This window comes from Camelus dromedarius, chromosome 4 (genome assembly GCF_036321535.1).
Source record: "Camelus dromedarius isolate mCamDro1 chromosome 4, mCamDro1.pat, whole genome shotgun sequence".
Taxonomy (NCBI): Eukaryota; Metazoa; Chordata; class Mammalia; order Artiodactyla; family Camelidae; genus Camelus; species Camelus dromedarius.
In genome coordinates this window covers 51,121,768-51,142,337 of record NC_087439.1, presented here as the reverse complement: position 1 = coordinate 51,142,337, position 20,570 = coordinate 51,121,768, and the positions used below count along the sequence as shown (strand labels likewise).

Sequence of the window (20,570 nt, the reverse complement as noted above, 5' to 3'; positions counted from 1 at the left end):
TGATCATTGTCATCAATGTGTGTGTTTGAAATCACATGCAGCTTTTCATCTTGAATTCCACATTCCCCACGAAGTCGGGCCTCATTTAAGCACAGAGTACTGTGGTAGTAGGGCAGGTGGGAGTAGGGAGCCACTGTAGGGGTGGGGTGTTGTATGAAGCAACAAGAGGATGACAGGCACTAAGAAGTCAGAGGGAAAGGGGTAGAAAGGGGCAACATCTATAAAATTCATCATCTATAAAATGGGGGACTTGGGCCAGATCTCTCATTTCAAATATATTTTATTTACAGAACCATTTGTTTAAATGCAATCCTCTGCCAAAGAAAATTCAGTATTTAATGCAAAAGCACTTTGATTGGGGAATGGCCGGACACACTCCCTACCCTCCCCTGCCCCCCACCCATATCCTTTCTCCCTGCTTCCTGTGAATAGAACTGTTTTTGAATTAAGGAGACAGAAGCTAGAAAATGTTTGAAAACAATTTGTTCCCATATTTTTATTTTATAGTTGAGAAAACTGAAATTTAGAGACTTTTCCAAAATCAAACACCTACTTAGTGTTAGTCTTCAAAACTGGAACTAGAACCGGGTCCTGATTTCCAAATACCTGAGTTTTCTACTTTAATGTGGGGTTTTGTCTAAGTCCACACAATTTTAATTACCGTTGTCAATCCACCTACTTCCTCACATTAAACTTTCTTTTATAAAACTGCAACAATGATACAGAACCAAAATCTTTGAAATAAGATCTTTCTGTATTAATCCTGCCAAGAGGTTTATTTTTAGTTAATTTTCCTTTTTTGAAATAGTATGTTAAAATTATGACTATATAAATGCTGTTTGATAATGAAAATAGGGATGATGACTTTAAACCATTGTGTGCCCATCTCTACCACAGTAAGAATGTGATCTGTTACAGTGAGAGGTTATTAACATATGAGTTTATTTAATTAATATTTATTGTGTAATGTGGCAGCTGGTCTCCAAAGATGGCCCCCAATAAACTGGCTTGCAGGTATTCATGCCTTTAGGCACTGAATCTAGGCTGACCTTGGTTCATTTTAATGAATTGAATATGGTAGAAGTGATGCTATATACCAGGGCTGGTCTTAAGCTTTAAGAAGCCCTGGCAGGTTCCACTTTTTCATTTTTGGAAGACCTAAGCCACCATGTGAGAAGTTTGGCAATCCTGCAGGGAAGACCACATGGAAGAAACAGTGAGTGAGAAGGCCTGAAAATGTAGAGAAAGAGACATAAGAGAAGGAGAGGGAAAGAGATTGATTGATTCAGCTGGGAGAGGAAGAAGGGATGAGAGAGGTCATTTGATTCAGCTGTACCAGAGTCACACTGAGCCCAGACTTCAGCCATCTCTGTGAAGGGGCCACACAGAGTAGGCCATCGAATCCAGGTGACTGCAGCCCAGAGATTGTTTCATGTTTGTTGTTTTATTGCTTTTGTATTTAACAGTCACGGTCCTTTTTAAACCTAGTTGGTGGTGCTTTTGATAATACAGCTATCTCTAAAAGTCTCTGATTTTTATCCTTTTTGTGGATGATACCTTTTGCTTATCAGACTTTCATGGAGTCACATTTTTCTGAGCCATTTCTTTACCTCAAGACTGAGTCTTATTTGGCCTTTGTTGCACAGAGTATTTTCAAATTTCATCTGAAGTAGAGATGAGAAACAGTTGTAGCTTCCAGGATGGCGACTCCTAGGATTTCTGGGTTCTCTGTTTTCCCTTGTATCCTGCTAGAAGACAAGTCTGTTCTTTTCATGAGCTCACCTCTTTTGTAGACTCTTGTTAAATACAGTTAGTAATGACCAAGGTACACTAATAATATTTTGGTTTGCATTTTCTTCACCCAAAGCTATACATTCAATAGGTTTATTACCAGTTGTTTAAGTTATTACAGGTGACAATGTCACCAAATATTTGATTCCTATATAACATAGTCACCATTTTTCTAGCTCCAAATAGCAATTTCCATACCACCTGCTGTGTGGTGCTGATGATAGGGCCACATAACAGCACCCCACTTCTGCTTACTAACTCCTGTCAACTTTATTATAGTAACAAAATCTTAGGGGCTTGCAACAACAGAACATTAATTTTTCATTCACATGGCTGGTAGCTTGTGATCAGCTATGGCCCTGCTTTAAGTGTCTTCTCATTCTGGAATCAGGTTAAAGGAGAAGTACTTACATAGGACATTTCCATTTCCTATTCTTATGGCAGAGGGAAAGATCAAAAGCCCTGGAGGAAGTGCCTGATGCTTCATAAAGCTTCTGTTTAGATGTGGCATACATTGAGTAACCAAAACAAGTTAAGTGGACAGCAAAGTGGGGGGGGGGGTTTCCCCCTGCAGGAGGAATGGCAAGGCACATAACAGTAGGATGTCATCCTTTTAGAAGGAAGAGAGTATTGAATAATGCAAACAAAATAGCATCTGCCATAAACATGTATATGCATTTCTTTTGCTCATATTTTCATTTCCAACAGTCACTATTGGACCCAGCCTCTTTGCTTTTTGATTTAGCTGTTACCCTGACCAATCACACTATAGGTGTTAACTTTGCTGGTTTTTTTTAAATTAATTTTTAAATTTTATTTTTTAAAATTGGGGTATAATCGACATATAATGCTATATTAGTTTCAGGTGTACATCATGATTCAAATTTTTATATACTGCCAAATGATCACCACAGTAAGTCTAGTTAACATCTATCACCATATATAGTTACAAAACTTATTTCTTGTGATGAGAACTTTTAAGACCTACTGTCATTAGCAACTTTCAAATATGCAGTACATTATCATTAACTATAGTTTGTCACCGTGCTGTATATTACATCCTCATGACTTACTTATTTTATAACTGGAATTTTGTACCTTTTGACCACCTTCACTCATTTTGCCTATCCCCAGCCCCCACCTCTGGCAACTACCAATCTGTTCTCTGTATCTATGAACTTGGTGGTTTTGTTTTTTAGGTCACACATACAAGTGAGATCATTTGGTATTTGTCTTTCTCTGTCTGACTTATTTCACTTAGCATAATGCCCTTGAGGTCCATCCATGTTGTCACAAATGGCAAGATTTTATTCTTTTTTTATGGCTGAATGATATTCCACTATATATATATATATATATATATATATATATATATATATATATATATATACACATATATACATATGTATATATATACACCACATCTTCTTCACTCATTCATCGGTGGACACTTAGGTTGTTTGCATATCTTGGCTATGGTAAGTAAGGCTGCAGTAAATATATGGGAGCAGTTGTCATTTTGTGTTAGTGTTTTTGTTTTCTTGGATAAATACCCAGAAATGGAATTGCTGTAGTACATGGTAGTTCTGTTTTACATTTTTTGAGGAACCTCTATATTCTTTTCCATAGTGGCTGCACCAATTTACATTCCCACCAACAATGCACAAGGGTTGCCTTTTCTCTTCATCCTTACCAACACTTATTATTTCTGTCTTTTTGATAATAGCCATTCTAGCAGGTATAAGTTGATAATCTCATTATGGTTTTGATTTGCATTTCCCTGATGATTAGTGTTGATAAGTACCTTTTCATGTGGCTGTTGGCCATCTGTATGACTTCTTTGGAAGTTTCTCTGCCCATTTTTCAATTTGGTTGTTTGGTTTTTTCCTACTGAGTTGTATGAATTTTTCATATATTTTGGATATTAACCTCTTATCAGATATATGATTTAGAGATATTTTCTCACATTCTGTAGAAAATTGCCTTTTCATTTTGTTGATGATTTCCTTTGGTGTCAGTTTTGCTGCGTTCCTGTTTCTGGTTTCTATACTTGCTTGCAGCTGCCTGCTCCCATTTCAGCTTGCTTGTATCTGCATTCTGGCTCATGAAACCATCAGCTTTGCTCTGCTATCCCTGCTCTTCAACTACTTCTCCAGCTCTGATATGTGAGAAAAAACCCAAAGCCTTTGAAAATTCCAACTTTAAATTAACTATAGGCTAATGATCAAATTATTGTGCAGTTTTACTTGAAGCATGAAAAATTAGTTAACTGAGGTTCTTTGGCAGCTAGAAGTATAAGATTCTATTCTACTATTATATCTGAGAACTTTGGTGAACTACTCAAGAAGAGAATTTATCATTAGAAGTGGAATTCTGATTTAGAAGAGAAAATCACTTCTCTTATAATTGTGAATAGGATAAACATGGTCTTTCTTCTTGGAGCGTTAATTTTACTTGATAAAAACCTTTTTTTATTCTGGTGGAAGGTTTTATTTATTTTAATGTGGAAGGAGGTCTATAATACACAGTTGAGTAAAGAAAGCACATTTCTGATCAATGTTATATATAGTTTTTTTCTGTGTGCATACAAAAATATGTACAGATAAATGTATCTATATAGCTATTTGTCTACTGATACATACTATACTGATAAATGTGCTTCTAGGGAACAGAGACAGGAGACTTTTATTTTTCCTTTATATAATCTTGTTATATTTAAATTTTTACAAGTATATGTTATCCAATAAAAAAAGAAAAAAGGATAGCTCAAAAGTCCCTAAAACTTTGTTATAGATGTAAAAGTAAAATCTGTGAAATTTTTGTGTGTCAGTAAATATCATTTTATGAAAATTCAGAAAGCAGAACGTGTTCATGCATAGTGAGTTATTGGAAAACTTATTTTCTGTGTGTTTTGGGAATGTGGTTAGTTGTACAGCCTGTCAAAAGGCATGGTGGCTGTTGTAGCAGGGAGAGGTAATGCTGCCACTTCCTAAGAGGGCTGCTTATGCTGATCTGTAAGGCTCCCTTGATCATGTGCTTTCTTGGCTGTCTTTGGAAACCAGCACAGCCAGTTCTTTTGAAAAGCAACTGTGTCATCTTTCTAAGCTATGTTTTTTATTTGTTTTTTGTTTTTGTTTTTTGGCTCCTCAGTTTGGTTCAATTTCATGCCACAATTGTGCTCCTTCAAATATTTAGTTAAATTTTATCTTTCTTGACACTGATGTTTTTCACTTACCCCCAACTAGCAGAAATTATGGTTTTAAAAATAATTATTCGTGTCAACATTTATGTTCCTTAAAAATAGTATGTTTACAAATTATATTTCTTTAAGGAATATGGATTGGTGGTTAAAATAATGATAAAAACCGCAATAATAGAATGGCTAACATTTATTGAGAGTTTACTTTGTGTCAAATACTCTTCTAAGAGCTGTACATGTATCAACTCATTTCTTCCTTGAGACAGTCCTGATAGGGAAATGATTCGTTTTATAGATATAGAACCAGAGGCATGGAGAAGTTAAGTAACTTGCCCTACCATGGCTTGACGCTGGTATGCAAAATATGCAAAATGGAAATTCTGACCAACCTAAAATCGTTAAGTGCAGTAACAGAGATGGCCTCGTGCTCCCCACAATAACCTTCACTGTAACCATAATGATGATAAATAGCACCACTCCCACTTCACTAGGGAATCTGCTCAAGGAGAATAGCTCCTTCTACAAGGTATTGGATAGTCTCTGATACTTATTTAAGAAATGAGTTTGCAATTTAAGGAAAAAAGACCAGTTTAGAAGCAATACAGTGAAGTCACTACCACAAACAAACAAACAAACAAACAAATAAAAAATGCATCAAAATCTCTCCAAGTTCAATGTCAGAATATCCTCGGAGGGTAAATTCATTTAATGGGGAAAATTTGGTGAAACTCAATCTGAAGAGATGGATGGAAAGAATGTAAGAAAAGGCAGCCAGGCCAAAAATGACACATTTTACTTTGCTCAAAAGAGGATTTGGATGAAAGACTGAATGAAATTAACCATATTCTTTATCTTATTACTGTATTATGGCAGGAGTTTAATAATTTGGCCAATTTTTTCTTTTTTCTTTTTTATAATGTTGATATCTGGTAAGACATCTAAATTGGTCTATTTCTTGGTGGTAAAATAACTGGTAAAGAAATTTCCTACACATATAAGAGTCTCATTAAGAAGCAGATTTTACACTGAAAAAAATATACACAAGTGAGAAAATCTTTTAGAGCCTAAATTTCAGAGGAACTATCCAGCATCAGGTTCTGTCTTAGATGGACTGGTTACATGATGAACAAGGCTACATTAATTTTCTGTTCTTATAGCACGTAACAGTGATGTGGTTAGAGTTTTTTGAATCATAACTAATTATGTTAGTTACTATTTCACATTATATCCCATGTTAGGAAGATTAATTTGGCAAGAGATTCATAGTTTCTTAAAGTTCAAATTGTCTTTAATTTTGATGTCTGTTTTTGGGAAGGTAAGTCCTGACATTAAAAAATTATATATGTTTTATGAATAACATACGGTATATTTTAAAAAATATTTATTTGAAACTTATAGCTTAGCCTTGTACTAGTCTCTCATTTATCATGATCACTCAAAAAATAAAATGAATAATTAAGAGTGACATGTTGTTTTTTGATATTAGTTGCTGTTAAAGTTACTCTTGGGAGTAATATTTCATCTTTGAATCAAACTGTAAATAACAGATGAGACAAATGGAGACTGTCTTTTAAGTGATAAGGCATCCTTATTCTATTTTTACAGTGTTTTTCCTATAAGACATATAAAGCAATGCTTGGAATGATTAATTACTTTTGATTTAGTGCGTGAAAGCTTGGCAATTAAGAAGAAAGGCATCAGTATTTAATATTTATTTCTAGCCTTCTTCCTATATACTAATTCCCTAAATGAAAACCGAATCATCTATTGTTGAATTTCCCTCCAATTTTTCCTCTTTTGTTCTGGCATTGGTAGGCCTACACTTTCAATATTAATGCTAAGTATGGATTATTACTGGATATAAACAATATCATATGGCATTTAAGAATAGTTCTGATTTCTTTTATAGATTCCCTTGTTTGTCCTATTCTATCAATGGTATCTTATATTGTCAATTGTACTTTAGTGTAAATATCTTCTCTCCCTAGGTAGACTGTAAATGTTCTTTGAGGAAAGGGATGAACTTTAGACTATTTTATATTATAAATGTCTAACTCAACATTTTGATTAAGATATTTTTAGCAAAGTTATGTTTGTAAAGATTCAAGGAATTTTTAAAATATTGAATTTGTCCATATTCTACTAAGTTTGAGTCTCCAAATGTAGCGAAAATATTTTGTAACAGTCAAAAGCCAATCAATTTGTTTTATCAACAAATCATTCTTCAGCAAGATACTTTTATCTCAAAAGAAAAATCAGCAATAGTCAAATACTCTATTGATTTTAAGAAGAAAATGGAACATATAAAACATTTGTGGCATGATATGGAAGCATATTTTTCTGTACCTTCATGAGTCATTATTGTTCACCTAGATATCTTTAAAATTTTTAAAATGTACCTCCTAGGTACTTATTATTCCTTAACACAATTATGAATGTGGGTGGGCTTGTTGCTCAGAGTGGTTTCAATCTCTAAACTAAAAAAAGAAGAGATAAAGAATAATAAAATATGCTTTAATATAAAAATGTTTTAAAATAGAGAATTAAATGCATCATGTTAGGTTGAATAAATACCAAATATTAAATTATTTATAGCAAATATCTGACCAAAATGTGTGGAAGCAGGAGGACAGATCACAGAGGAAGATAGAAAACTGCTTCTTACTGTGGGAGCAGATAAAACTTCATGTAGGATGTGACATTTCAAATTGGTTTTAATGGAACAGAGAAGTTTGAGAGGCAGGGAAGGGGAGAAAGGCTTTTCAGGGGGAATCCAAGAAGAGAGAAGGCATCTGCGTGCTTGGAGAATATGTGGTAGGGAGGAGCAGAAGATGAGAACAGAGATGGAAGATAGAGATGCAGTGATGAAGGATCTTATACTTGTTTCCCAGGGCTGTTATAACAAATTAGCCCAAACTTGGTTTCTTCAAACAATAGAAATTATTCTGTGACAGTGCTGGAAGCCAGAACTCCAAAATCAAGGTATTGGGAAAGTTTATGTTTTTTGTGGAGGCCATGAGGGAGAATCTGTCCCACGCCTCTCTCCTGGCTTGTAGTGGCTATCAGCAATCCTTGATGTTCCTTGATTTGTAGATGCATCACTCCAGTCTCTACTTCTGTCTTGGCATCACGCTATCCTTTGTGTATCTCTGTCTTCTCTTCTGTATCATATAAGGAAAAGTGTCACGGGATTTATGGCTCACCCTAAGTCCAGGATGCTCTTATCTGGAGATCCTTAACTTAATTACATCTGCAAAGACCCTCTTTCCAGATAAGTTCACATTCACAAATCCCAGGAGTCCAACTCTTTTGGAAGGCTGCCATTCAATCCCTACATGTCTTTGACAAGGACTTAAGTCTATAAATAAAAGTTTATAAGCAAAGCTGTGCCATTATTACATTTGTTATGTGGAAGACAATACTGTTTAGTAGAGAATTGGACAGTTAATGAAGACTTGAATTAAGGCAAGTGGGTTTGGAGAAGAGAAGCCATTTCAGAGAGAAATAATAGGATTGAGTGATTAAGAATAGGATTAAGGTGTGGGAGGAGTGTGAGTGATCTTGGAAATAACAAATTTGAGGAATCCATGAGACATTTCAGAGCACATGTCCTGTAGCAGTTGGAAACGTGGGTTGGGGATTCAGGGGAGAGCTTATGTTGTTGATGGTTAAATTGGTGGCTCCAAGTGAGCCACACCTTTAAGGATTCACATCCTTGTCCCTCCTTCACAGTTAGCTTAATGGGATATTAAGTATGATGCAAACTTGATAAACATTGGACTTACCCTCTTGAAACACTCACTCTTGGAACCCAGCTGCCACACTGTAATGAAAGACAGGCCATCCTGGAGAGAAGCTTCATGGAGAAGAACTGGAGGATGAGACACTGTATGAAAAGAGGCCTCCTGGAGAAGAACTGCATAGCCCCAGCACTGAGGCCTTAGATGTGTGCAAGAGGCCTTCTTAGAGGTTCCAGTACAGCCCAGCTGCCAGCTGAATGCAGCTACATGAGTGACTTCTGCTTAATACCGAGTGGAACAGAAGAGCCACTGGTCAACCCACACAATTATGATAAGTAAAAAAAGCAAGCAAGCAAACAAACAAAAATCCCTTAGTTTTAAGCAACTAAGTTTTGAGGTGGTTTGTTATGCATGTGTTATGGACTAAATATTTGTGTCCCTGCAAAATTCATATGTTGAAACCCTCACACCTCAATGTGATGGTACTTGGAAATGGGGCCTTTGGAAGGTAGTTAGAGTTAAGTGAGGTCCAGAGGGTGAGACCCTGGTTTGATAGATTGGTGCTTTAGTAAGTAGAGACACCAGAGAGCTTGCTCTCTCCCTCTCTCTCTCTCTCTACCATGTGAGGACACAGTGAGAAGGCAGCCATCTGCAAGCCAGGAAGAGATCCCTCACTAGAACATGACCATGCTAGTATCCTGACCTCAGACTTTCAGCTTCCAGAACTGTGAGAAAATAAATTGCTGTTGTTTAAGACATCTAGTCTATGGTGTTTTGTTATGGCAACTCAGCTAAGTAAGATAGCATCCATTGATAGAAAACGGAATCACTTTGGAATATAATACATGAATTGGGGAGTTAAAAACAGGAGACGATAATTGATATCATGGGAATGGACCTTAACTGAGTAATTGCAACAATTAAGGAAGGCCACAGGAGGTGGGGAGCTAGTGAGATAAACTGAGAAACCATGGTTACTCATTGTTTTGAGAGAAAGTGATTCAAATCCATTCAAGTAATGAAGAATCAGGAAATGGTGCTGTTGAGAAAAATTTCAAGAGCAGAGGACTAAAAAGAATATGAAAGTGAATATATGTATATATAATGTATGACTGAAACATTATGCTGTACACAGTAATTGCCACATTATAACTGACTATACTTCAATTAAAAAAACACAACACTTTGAGATGGAAAGAACTTTGAAGGTTAAAAAAAACCCAAAAAACAGAAGACTATCATAAAACTAGTATGAGGATTAAAATGGGCCATTATATTTGACAGTTGGGAAGCCATTGAATGACACTGGTGAGTAAACACAGAATCTTAGGGCTGGCTGCAGATGATCTTAGAGCAGCATTCTCAAATAGAACTTTCTAAGATGATGGAACTGTTCTATATACAGTCCAATATGGTAGCCACTAGCATACATGGCTGTTGAGCACTTGTGATGTGGGTAGTTTTCCCAATGAACTGAATTTATAATCTCATTTAATTCTAATTAATTAACATTTAAATTTAGTTAGCAACATGTGGCTAGTGGACACCATATGGGATAGCACAGTATCCAGAGCATTAAATCTAAGGAAACTGAGATCCTTGAAGGTTAAATGTGAGAGCTATATTTTGTTCAAAGATAATTTGGGGAGAAATAGCTTTAAAATGTTAATAGTGAGGAGAGGGAAAAAAGACAATTGAAGGGGAGTAAAAAGAAAATTTAACAGCTAAAATATTTTAAACAGTAATTGTACCATTGCAATTCACTGTACATAGTTATTGCTAAGAGTATAAGAGCTATGGAGGGCAACCTGTTAATTTGGTTTGTGATATTAGAAATTAAGTCAGTTATACTTTGTAACACAGCTATGTTTGTCCGGTAGCATATAAATACATGCTTCACAATTTACTTGCACAATTTCTTCTCCTGCAGTAAAAGAAACAGACTTCATTTCCAAATGTCCAGCTGGACAATGCTAATCTAATTTACTCTGCCTGGGGTATATTAATCCATGCAGTTAGTTTATGTATTTACCATTCTCTTTTGAGTTACTATGGGTTACAAAATTTCACTGGATTAAGGTGAAATAGCTACTGGGATAGGAAATGACAATTTAAACAGGCACATGTTGAGATTCTACATAAATAAAGTGGGGGAAAAGATGCTTACAAAATTTAAAATCAGGTAAGGTACCTGTCATGGTTAATTTTATGTGACTATTTGAGAAGGCCACTGGGTACCCAGAAACATTGTGTCTGTGAGAGTATTTCTGGATGAGACTAATATTTGAATTGGTGGACTCAGCAAAGTGGATAGCCCTTCCCAAGGTGGGTGCAGGCATTGTTCATTCCACTGAAGGCCTGAATAGAACAAAAGGTGGAGGAAGAAGGAATTCACTCCATTTTCCTTTCTTACTGCTTGAGCAGAGACATCTCATCTCATCTTCTACCCTCAGACTGGGATTCACATAATTTGCTTCCCTTGTTCTCAGGCCTTCAAACTCAGACTAAATTACACCGCTGGCTTTCCTGATTCTCCACCTTGTAGACAGCAGATTGTGGGACTTCTCAACCTTCATAGTCATGTGAGCCGATTCCTCCTAATAGATCGATCGATCAATCTCTTTCTCTCTCTCTCTCTCTCTGTATATATAATCCTGTTGGTTCTGTTTTCCTGGAGCACCCTGACTAATATAGCACCTCAGGTTTTGGAGTTGGTATAGACTGACCGCTTCTGAAAGTTAAATTTCCGTAAAGATAAACATCTCCGTGGAACTTTTAATCTTTTTGGAATTGGAAAAGCCCATTTTCTGTTTGATCCTGTGGACCCCTATTTCTTAAAAGAATATTATGCCAACTTAAATTATTTTTGAAGTGAATGTTTCATTTTGAAAATTGGATCAACGTATCTGATGATGCTTACTGGTCATACAACGAAAGTCTATTTTAGAAGATGGAATGATTAGGAGACAGAAGTCCACTGGGATTCAAGAGGTCAGTATTAGGTTGTGGGATGTAAGGGTTGGATGGATCCAGGAGCAGATCAGAGGTTGTGCTTGGCAGGTGACTTTGGAGGAGGTAGGCGTCTGATCTGAATCTCAATTTTCATGTGTGAAATGATAGTGGATTACTAGATGATCTCTAAGGTTTCATCCAGTACTAAAATTTAATGGATCTCCTTTGGAAAAACAGAAGTTACTTTGCAAGTAACCCAGTGCTTTGCATGTTTTCAATAAATGCTAATTTACAATGGCATTAATAAAGTAATGAATACTTGGACCAGAAAGGAAGCCCTTATTCTTGAAAACTACAAATAGGAAGGCCCCTTTATGTTCTCTAGTAAGAAGTTACTTGGTTAGTATATACAGCTTAGTGGAAAGGGGGAAATATTGACAGGGAGGGAATCTACAGAGCTTCTTCCTTGAGCTGGCTGGTCTATCTTCACAATACTATATCTTTTCATGGTGAGTGCCCTAGAGGGTTCTGTTGACTGCAAATGTAGTCATAGAGAGACAGTTTTGATGGAATTAGCAGGTGAGCAGAAGAGGACAGAATTACACAGAAAATTCTTTGGAGCTATAGTATCCATTATTTCCTAAGGGGACTTCTTCAAGTTTCCATTTTGGGCATGTATTTCCCATTTGCCACCCTAGGTCTTATACAGATCCTCTGTCCTACTTTACTCTCTGCCAGGAGGGATGAAATATGGATTCTGTCAACAAGTGCCAGGAGCCCCTAGCTTCTAGTTGTGTCTGGTCAGGATAGGAGGGAGGGAGAAAAATGAGGTCAAGGCATTTATTCCTGATATCCCTCCTTTGAGGTCAGCTTGAGCTGTCCATGTCACCACTTCTCTCAAGGCAATCGTCACTACACAAGCCTCTCTCCTTCTGGGTCCTGGTAACCATTCCCTTTCTGCTCCCATCAGGTCTAGGGATGGTGACTTCTTTGCTGCTGTGAGTCCCGAATTCCTTCACTATTTCTGTGGGTTACCTATACTCCACCTTTGTAATTAATCCCTTTGTAACACTTTTGGAATTACTTTGAGTGTGCTCTGTTTCCTGTTGGGACCACGACTAACACATACACCATTCTATAGATGGAGAATGAAGAAAAAAATGGCAGTTGGGGCCATATCACCACACATCTTATTGTGCAGCCCTCCATCACAGCCCTCTGGACTATCTTAATTATGTGCTCTGCCACCTTTTCATTTTCTTCCTTAACTGACTCTGTCAGTGACCTCATAAACAAAGTAGGGAATAAGGCCACAGCCATTCAAAACCAAGCCAGAAATGCTCAATTCATTTTCTCACCTTCCCTAGTAGTCTACTCTTGGTGCTGTAGATGGTGAGATTCTCAATCAAAGGCAGAGGTTTTGTCTTGGTCTTCTTTTGTTCCCAGAGCCTGGAACACAATACATGGTAAACAACTGCTTGTATAATGAATACATGGAAGATGGAATTAAGGAAATGTCTATTTATTAAGGCTTCTATTTCCAGCAGCCCAAGGGTGATCTGCTTCTGTCCCTCTTGAGGATGCTCATTGCTTTTCTTGCCTCTTTGTACAGCAGTGTGCTCTCATCTTACCAATTGTGTGCTGGTAAATGGCTTTTGTTGTTGTCGTTTTTAATAACAGCTTTATGGAGATATAATTCACATACCATACAATTCACTCATTTAATATGTACAATTTAGTGGTTTTAGTATATTCACAGAATTGTGCAGCCATCACCACAATCAATTTTTAGAATATTTTCATCACTTGAAAAGAAACCTTACACCCATTAGTAGTTACTCCCTCCTCCATCTCCCCTTACCCTCTTCCCCCAGCAACCACCACTAATCTATGGATTTGCCTATTCTGGACATTTCCTATAAATGCAATCATACAGTCTGTGGTACTTTGTGAGTGACTTCTTTCACTTTGCATACTATATTCATGTTTCATCCAAGTTATAGCATGTGTTACTACTTCATTCCTTTTTATTACATCCAAATATTATTTTATTATATGGATATACCACATTTTATTTATTCATTCATCAATTGATGATCAATTGAATTGTTTCCACTGAACTCTGGTAGATGTTTAACAACTAGCAATCTGGAAAAAAAAAGTCCTGATTCACAGCATTTGTTGATTTCCATGGTGTGAATATTCCCATCATGACTGATTGCAAGCTAGCTACATGATGTCACTGAATGTGGAGTTGGAATGAGATACAAAAACAAGCTTTTACGAGCCCCTACAAGCCAGCTCCAAGTACCACTCTGACCATCTTTACTGATAGACCGCTCAAGTTACCAGAGTTGTTGCCACAGCCACTGAGCTTTCCACACACTAGTACTTTAGGATAATAATTATAATGAAAGTTTAATGCAACAGGTAACATTTTTGAGCACTTTGTGTGTACCAGGCACTGTGCTCAGCACTTTTTTTCTCATTTAATTCTTGATCACCACTTACCTTAGCAGCCTATAGCTCCAAACTACCAATATTCTATGCCTGGGTCACTGTCTCCTAGCTGGTCTCCCTGCCATTTCTTAAATATTCCAAACACATTACATCTCACAACTTTAGCACACTTCTTCCACCTGTTACACTGTTTTCCACAGATATGAACGTGGTTCATTCCCTCTTTTCCACCAAATCTCTGCTCAGGTGTTCCCTCCTCAGAAAAGCCTTTCCACCATCTCATCACTTTATTTAATACTTTGCTAAGTTTTGGTTTTCTTCATAGCACTTATCACTGACATTCTCTTATTCTGTATACAGTGACCCTTGAACAAAGTGGGGGTTAGGGAGACCAACTCCCACACAGTTGAAAACCTGCCTATAACCTACAGTCGGCCCTCTGTATCTGTGGTTCTGCATCCATGGATTTGACCAATCCCAGTTGGTGTAGTACGGTAGTATTTACTGCTGAAAAACATCCAGGCATAAATGGACCCGCACAGTTCAAACCCTTATTGTTCAAGGGCCAACTGTATTTATTTTATTTGTTTACTGGCTGTCTTCCCACCATAATGTAATCTCCATGAAGGCAGAATCTTTGTTCACAGTTGCATTCCCTGTGCAAGGTCACACCCTTAATCATGTTGCTAAGCTGGGAATTTTTGAACAAGTGCCACTGTCCTCCCTTTCTGCTCCTCCTGGTGCTGTCAGAGGATTGTTTAGAGAACATTCTGCTGCAGTCCCTGCATCTCTGTTACTGGCCCAAATCCTGGCAGAACTGGGACTCAGCTGACACAAGTGGAAAACAACCCAGTGACATGGCTAAGAGGGCGCCTCACTTGGAAGCCAGTCTCAGTGGATGCGCAGCCGAGCTCGGCATCGAATCACTGTGCACCTTGGGTAAGTTACTCAACTTCTCAGAGTTTCCCCATCTTTAAAACGGGATAATAAGAGTCCCCACCTCATAAATCTGTTATAACAATTAAATTAGTATGTTAGTTTAAAGTGATCAGCACATGGCAAGTGTTCAGTACACCTTGTCTTAGCTCTGAGGACATCTTCTGGAGTAAGCTTCATTTACTGCGTTAAGTCACCTGTGTATCCTGTCACGTGGAGGCCCCATAAAATCTCTACCTGCCTCCTCTGCAGCTTTTTTCTATTAACCTCATCTCCCGGCATTCTGTAAGAGCATTTCCAGAGTGCCCTGCTGTCCCAGGGAGCTGAATAGTTCTCCATCTCCTTTTTTTTCTTACAAAAGAGGAAGCCTTTAGGCGTCAAGAAAGTGTCATCAGTCTGTTTCTCTTTCCTGGCAAATCACCTAAGCTCAGCTACTGGATTGGAAAAGGCCCAAGGGAAACCTGGTTTTATTCTCAGCCTAACTAGCCAAGACTAGCCAGATCTGGAGCATCCCTAGGGCGGGGTGAAAGAAAAGCCTTCTACAGAGGAGAAATCTTTGCCAGCAGCCCTAGGATATTGAGAGTAAAGGAAGCATTGGTGCCCTTGCTGGATTGAGTGGAGAAAGAAGGAGGAGATGGCAAATCACTCATGAAAATAGGAGTCACCATCCTATATGCAGGACTGGCTTGAAAGGAAGCCTCTGAGGACCTCAAGTCTATGTTGCTATGTGCCCCTGCTGGGCAGGGCCCCTAATCCAAGTAACTGTTTTACACCCTCAAACTGTGTTTGAACCTGTGCATGCACCACTCTCCTGTCCCCAACCCCAGGTCCATGAATTTGGTTAAAGTCATGAATTGCTCAAATGGGGAACTTCATTTAGTAATCTCCATAAATCCAGTTCCATTATTATTTCCTGAACAACCACAAGGAGCTGGGCATCATTAGTGGGCAGTCCCAGGAACCCTAGGTGCCAAGAATCCAGTCACATCCTAGAAAAATAACCCCTGTGTCTCTGAGCATCCTCATTTCCTAGGAGTCAGCTGCTGGGTCTGATCCCTGCAAAACATAAACACTTCCTCGTACTTGGGCTCCCACTGGGCTCCCGCAGGGCCTCTGTGAAACGCTGGAGGATTAAAGGGCTGGGAGTAGGGAGGGCTGGGGAGGTAAGGAAGGAAGGAGGGGGAGTGAAGAAGGTGTGTCTCCCCGTCTCTAATCGTGTTCCAATCAGGAGTCGGCCGTGTTCCCGGGCGCCGATTCCGCTGTCCAGAGACTCTTCCAGGAACCGCCTGGCATCCTGGGCTGTGGACTTTGGCTGGTCCGGCGCTCGCGTCTCCCTCCTCCCACCTCTCTTCTCCCTCCGGGATCAGTGCCTCGCTCTGGGGCGTGTCCTGCCCTACCTCCCTTTCACAGTGGTCCGCTCATCCGGTTACAGCAGCGGCGGTGACGGCGGCGGCGGCGGCGGCAGTCGGAGCAAGAACAGCGGTAGCTCCGGGTTTTCCGGACTAGCTGTAGCCGGGCGGCAGCTCTGTGGGGCATCTGTGCGGAGCAGAAGTAGCAGGACCAGGGGGGTGGGGTTCGTGCCGGCCACTGTCTGAGCCCGAAGGAAGGGGCACCTCCCAGACCCTTAGGATTCCACTGCTCCGCAGAATCTCCGAGCTGAGCTGGGAATACTGGTGGGGTAGACATGTACAGGACCAGCTAGACAGCTGGGGCAGGAAAACATTTGGTCCAAGTATAGAGAGGCAGTGAAAGCTATGTCTGGGACCATGGCAGCCTCCCGCGTGGACTTTGGAGAGGTGGAAACTTTCCTGGACAGGCACCCAGAGTTGTTTGAAGATTACTTGATGCGGAAGGGGAAGCAGGAGATGGTGGAAAAGTGGCTGCAGAGGCACAGTCAGAGTCAGGGGGCTTCAGACCCAAGGCCCATGCTAGCTGGCACAAGCAGCTTGGCTCACGGTGGTGGCAGAGGTGGCAGCAGCTTTGGTGGGAGCAGTGGACCAAATGGCTCTGTCAGCAGCCAGCCCACTTCGGGTGGTGGGGACTGTGGTGGAGTTCCCCTGAGTCCTAGCTGGGCCATTGGGAGCCGGGGCGATGGAAGCCTGCAGCGGAAAGCTTCTCAGAAAGAGCTAAGGAAGAGTTTTGCCCGCTCCAAGGCCATCCATGTGAACAGGACCTACGATGAGCAAGTGACCTCCCGGGCCCAGGAGCCCCTGAGCAGTGTGCGGCGAAGGGCACTTCTCCGGAAGGCCAGCTCCCTGCCCCCAACCACCGCCCACATTCTCAGTGCCCTGCTGGAATCGAGGGTGAATCTTCCTCAATACCCCCCTACAGCCATGGACTACAAATGCCACCTCAAAAAGCATAATGAGCGTCAGTTCTTCCTGGAACTGGTCAAGGATATCTCCAACGACCTTGACCTTACCAGTCTGAGCTACAAAATCCTCATCTTCGTCTGCCTCATGGTGGATGCTGACCGCTGCTCTCTCTTCCTGGTGGAAGGGGCAGCTGCTGGCAAGAAGAGCTTGGTCTCCAAATTCTTTGATGTGCATGCAGGAACCCCACTGCTGCCCTGTGGCAGCACAGAGAACTCAAACGAGGTACAGGTCCCCTGGGGCAAAGGCATCATTGGCTATGTCGGGGAGCACGGAGAGACGGTCAACATCCCTGATGCCTACCAGGTAGGACTTTGCGTTGTCACCCCTCCAGAGCCCTACTGGTCCGGGAGCCAAAACTTCAGTTACCCCTTGGCATCCAAGAACACATTAGTTTAGACTCTTTACAATATGAACTTTGATGTTTAAATTTCTTATGAGTTTAGACTAGTTAGAATGTTACTACACTATCTTTGATGTAATGATCTCTTCCTAACACACAGCAACTTGTGGAAAATTCATATATCACAAGGGCTACATTTTGCACCCCAAAATACCTTGTGTTTCTCTGTCAAGATACTAAGAATGTCGGTGTGTGGTTTTAGAATGCATTTGTTAGGTGCTTGAAAAAGATGTCTATTCCAGAATTCCAGTGTTAGTCTGAAGAAAATGGGCACATCGGTGTCTCTGGTGTCACTTTAGGACTGTAATGCATTTCATTCTCATTCAAGATTGGTAAGGGATCAAAGTCCCTAACTACTTCCCTAGCCCCTTCTCTGGCTTACAGTTGCATGAATTCCAAAGTAGAAAAGAAGAGGAAAAGAGAAGACAATCAGGGAAAGAAAGGGCCGCTGATCCGTTTGTGCCTTTTTAGCATCTGTTTTAACTGTTGTTGATTTTAGAGGGATGGGACAAATTCAGGGTTAGGCTTGAATACAGAATTATCTGCAGTTAGCTTTTAACAGGACTTCTCAAGTAGATTTTTAGTTTTTGAAGCAAACAAACAAAAAGTGATTGTTTCTAGCAATTCCCAAGGCAATGAGCAGGGTGAACATGTTAGTTTCAAGTGGAAAAGGAAACCCAACATGCTGTCATCTGGTATTTCTAAGCCTTTCATTTTCACAGTGATTTGAACTTGATATTAGATCGCAGACCTGAAAGCCAGTCAGTTCTAATTTCTTCAGTATCTGTTCACTGAACATAATGAAACTGGATGCCACTTTCTATGAGACTTCTTTAATGTTCATAGGAATTGAAAGTTCTTATCCTTGGTCATGAAAGTTTTGTAGTCATCTGATGAGCACTTCTTCCAGTTGTCTAAAAGAGCTACCTGTTTCTCTAGAGTCTGCTGCTGTTGATCGGAATAGCAGAAGTGGTGGGAAAGACATGAAAGGTAAAATTTTCTCTATTGCACCTGAAAGTTAGGAGTTTTACATAGAAAACTGACTACCTTGTACTGAAACCAAGTTTTGTGTTTTTGTGAAATGTCTGTCAATATAATGCTTTAATGTTAAGAAATGCCTGTCAAAATACCATTTTTGTTCACCTTTTTATTGATTAGGTGCTTTATGCATTATATCCTTCTTAAAGACTTTGATAGGTTTAGGTCAGGCAAGCAATGAGTGATCTTTAACAAGTGTCTGTTTCTCTATAACCCTAGAAAGCCATGGGGAGGAATAAAAACATTTAATAATTGATATGCTGAAGATTCTGTAATAAGTTGAACAATCATAGACTCTTTTCTTTCTCATTATTTTCACGTCCTTATTATGTGCTTGGGATAAAAAAAAAATCCCTTCCTAGTGGAATGATGCTTGTCATAGCTTGGAATTGCAGTCTTTTCTCTTTATTGCCCTTTCTTTTCTTATTCTTCCCCAATTGATTTTCTCCCATTTCTATAGCTTTTATTTCTTACTTCCCTCCTTCGGCTCCTAACTTTTATTTAATGCTGTCATATACTGTCTTTTCTTCAATAGCATAATTCTCAGCTTCCTCAGCAGTTAACTTGTCTTCCTGCTACCTAGAATTGTGGCTAGAGGTGTTACCACAAGCACAGAAAGTTAGGTTTTAAGCAGCTGATGTTTCTTCTGGGCCTGACTCTTACCCTGAAGACGGAGGGTAAAGCAAAGTTGCCTGTTAATATTTGGAAGCTGACATGAGGAAAGGGGAGTTCTTTTTTCCCCCAAGGGTAATAATGATGGCGGTAAAGCCTGGGTTGTTGAGAGGGCTGGCAAAAGGCAGTGGGGGCAGGGTGTTCTATATATTGGGAGTTGAAGATCTTGGTTCACTTCTTGTCTTCATTTTGACCTACTTAGAAAGTTTCTCTTTTCTTTCTCCATTGGTTCCTGCTATATATGTCTATATTTTTCATCTTATGTATTTTTCTTTATTTTACTCATGTTACTTTTCTTCGATAAAACTACTTTTTTCCTTTCTTATTGTACACCACAGTCATCGTTAGTGTGACCTTGGAAGAATTTCTTGATCTCCAAGTGTCAATTTACTCATCTGCAAAATGGGAATAATAACACCTATGTGGCAAAGATTATTGTTTTGAAAATAAAATGAGGTATTGCATTAAAGCTCCACAAACAGTACCTGGTACATTTCAGTTACTTAGGAAGTGGTAACAGTTGATGATGACAATGATGATATCTAGTTTGCTGGTATTCTTTTTCTTTCTTTTTAATCTCATTTTTAATTGTTTTTCTCTTTATCTGAGCCTGAGGTGTGAACTCAGCACATTTTGACCAGCCTACTCTTATCCTGAGCCATGCTCCATCCTTAAATTAAGTATTTAGAACCAACTTTATATTCAAGGAATACAGAGGTATCTACTTTTCCACCTTCTGCTCAAGATTTCTCTATATGTGATTAACACTTGACCATATCCTATCCTATGAAAAGTTCTACATTTTATTCCTCTTAATAACTCATGCAATACAAAACTTTTTATAGAGTTGTATTAATACTGCATCTTTCCCAAGTTCTAGTATTTTCCCTTATCCTTTCCATTTCCTGCTGTTATAGATTTCTCTTAGTGAAAAATGACAACTTTCCAAATGCATGTTCTTTTATCACAATATTGATATAATTCTGAACACCTTGAAGTTTCTATGA

General features: G+C 39.2%; 1 protein-coding gene across 2 annotated transcripts in view; it reads left to right on the top strand.

Moving 5' to 3' along the window:
- Positions 1-20,570, top strand: part of PDE11A (phosphodiesterase 11A) — a 360,789-nt gene that overhangs the window by 11,516 nt on the left and 328,703 nt on the right. The window contains exon 1 of one of the 2 annotated variants that reach the window (XM_010991251.3): positions 16,505-17,756. The exons of the other annotated variant lie outside the window; for it this stretch is intronic. Within the exon in view, the coding sequence (XP_010989553.1) occupies positions 16,833-17,756 (924 nt within the window). The 5' untranslated portion in view covers positions 16,505-16,832. Of the gene's footprint in view, positions 1-16,504; positions 17,757-20,570 lie in introns of those variants that run through there. 2 annotated transcript variants of the gene reach the window in all.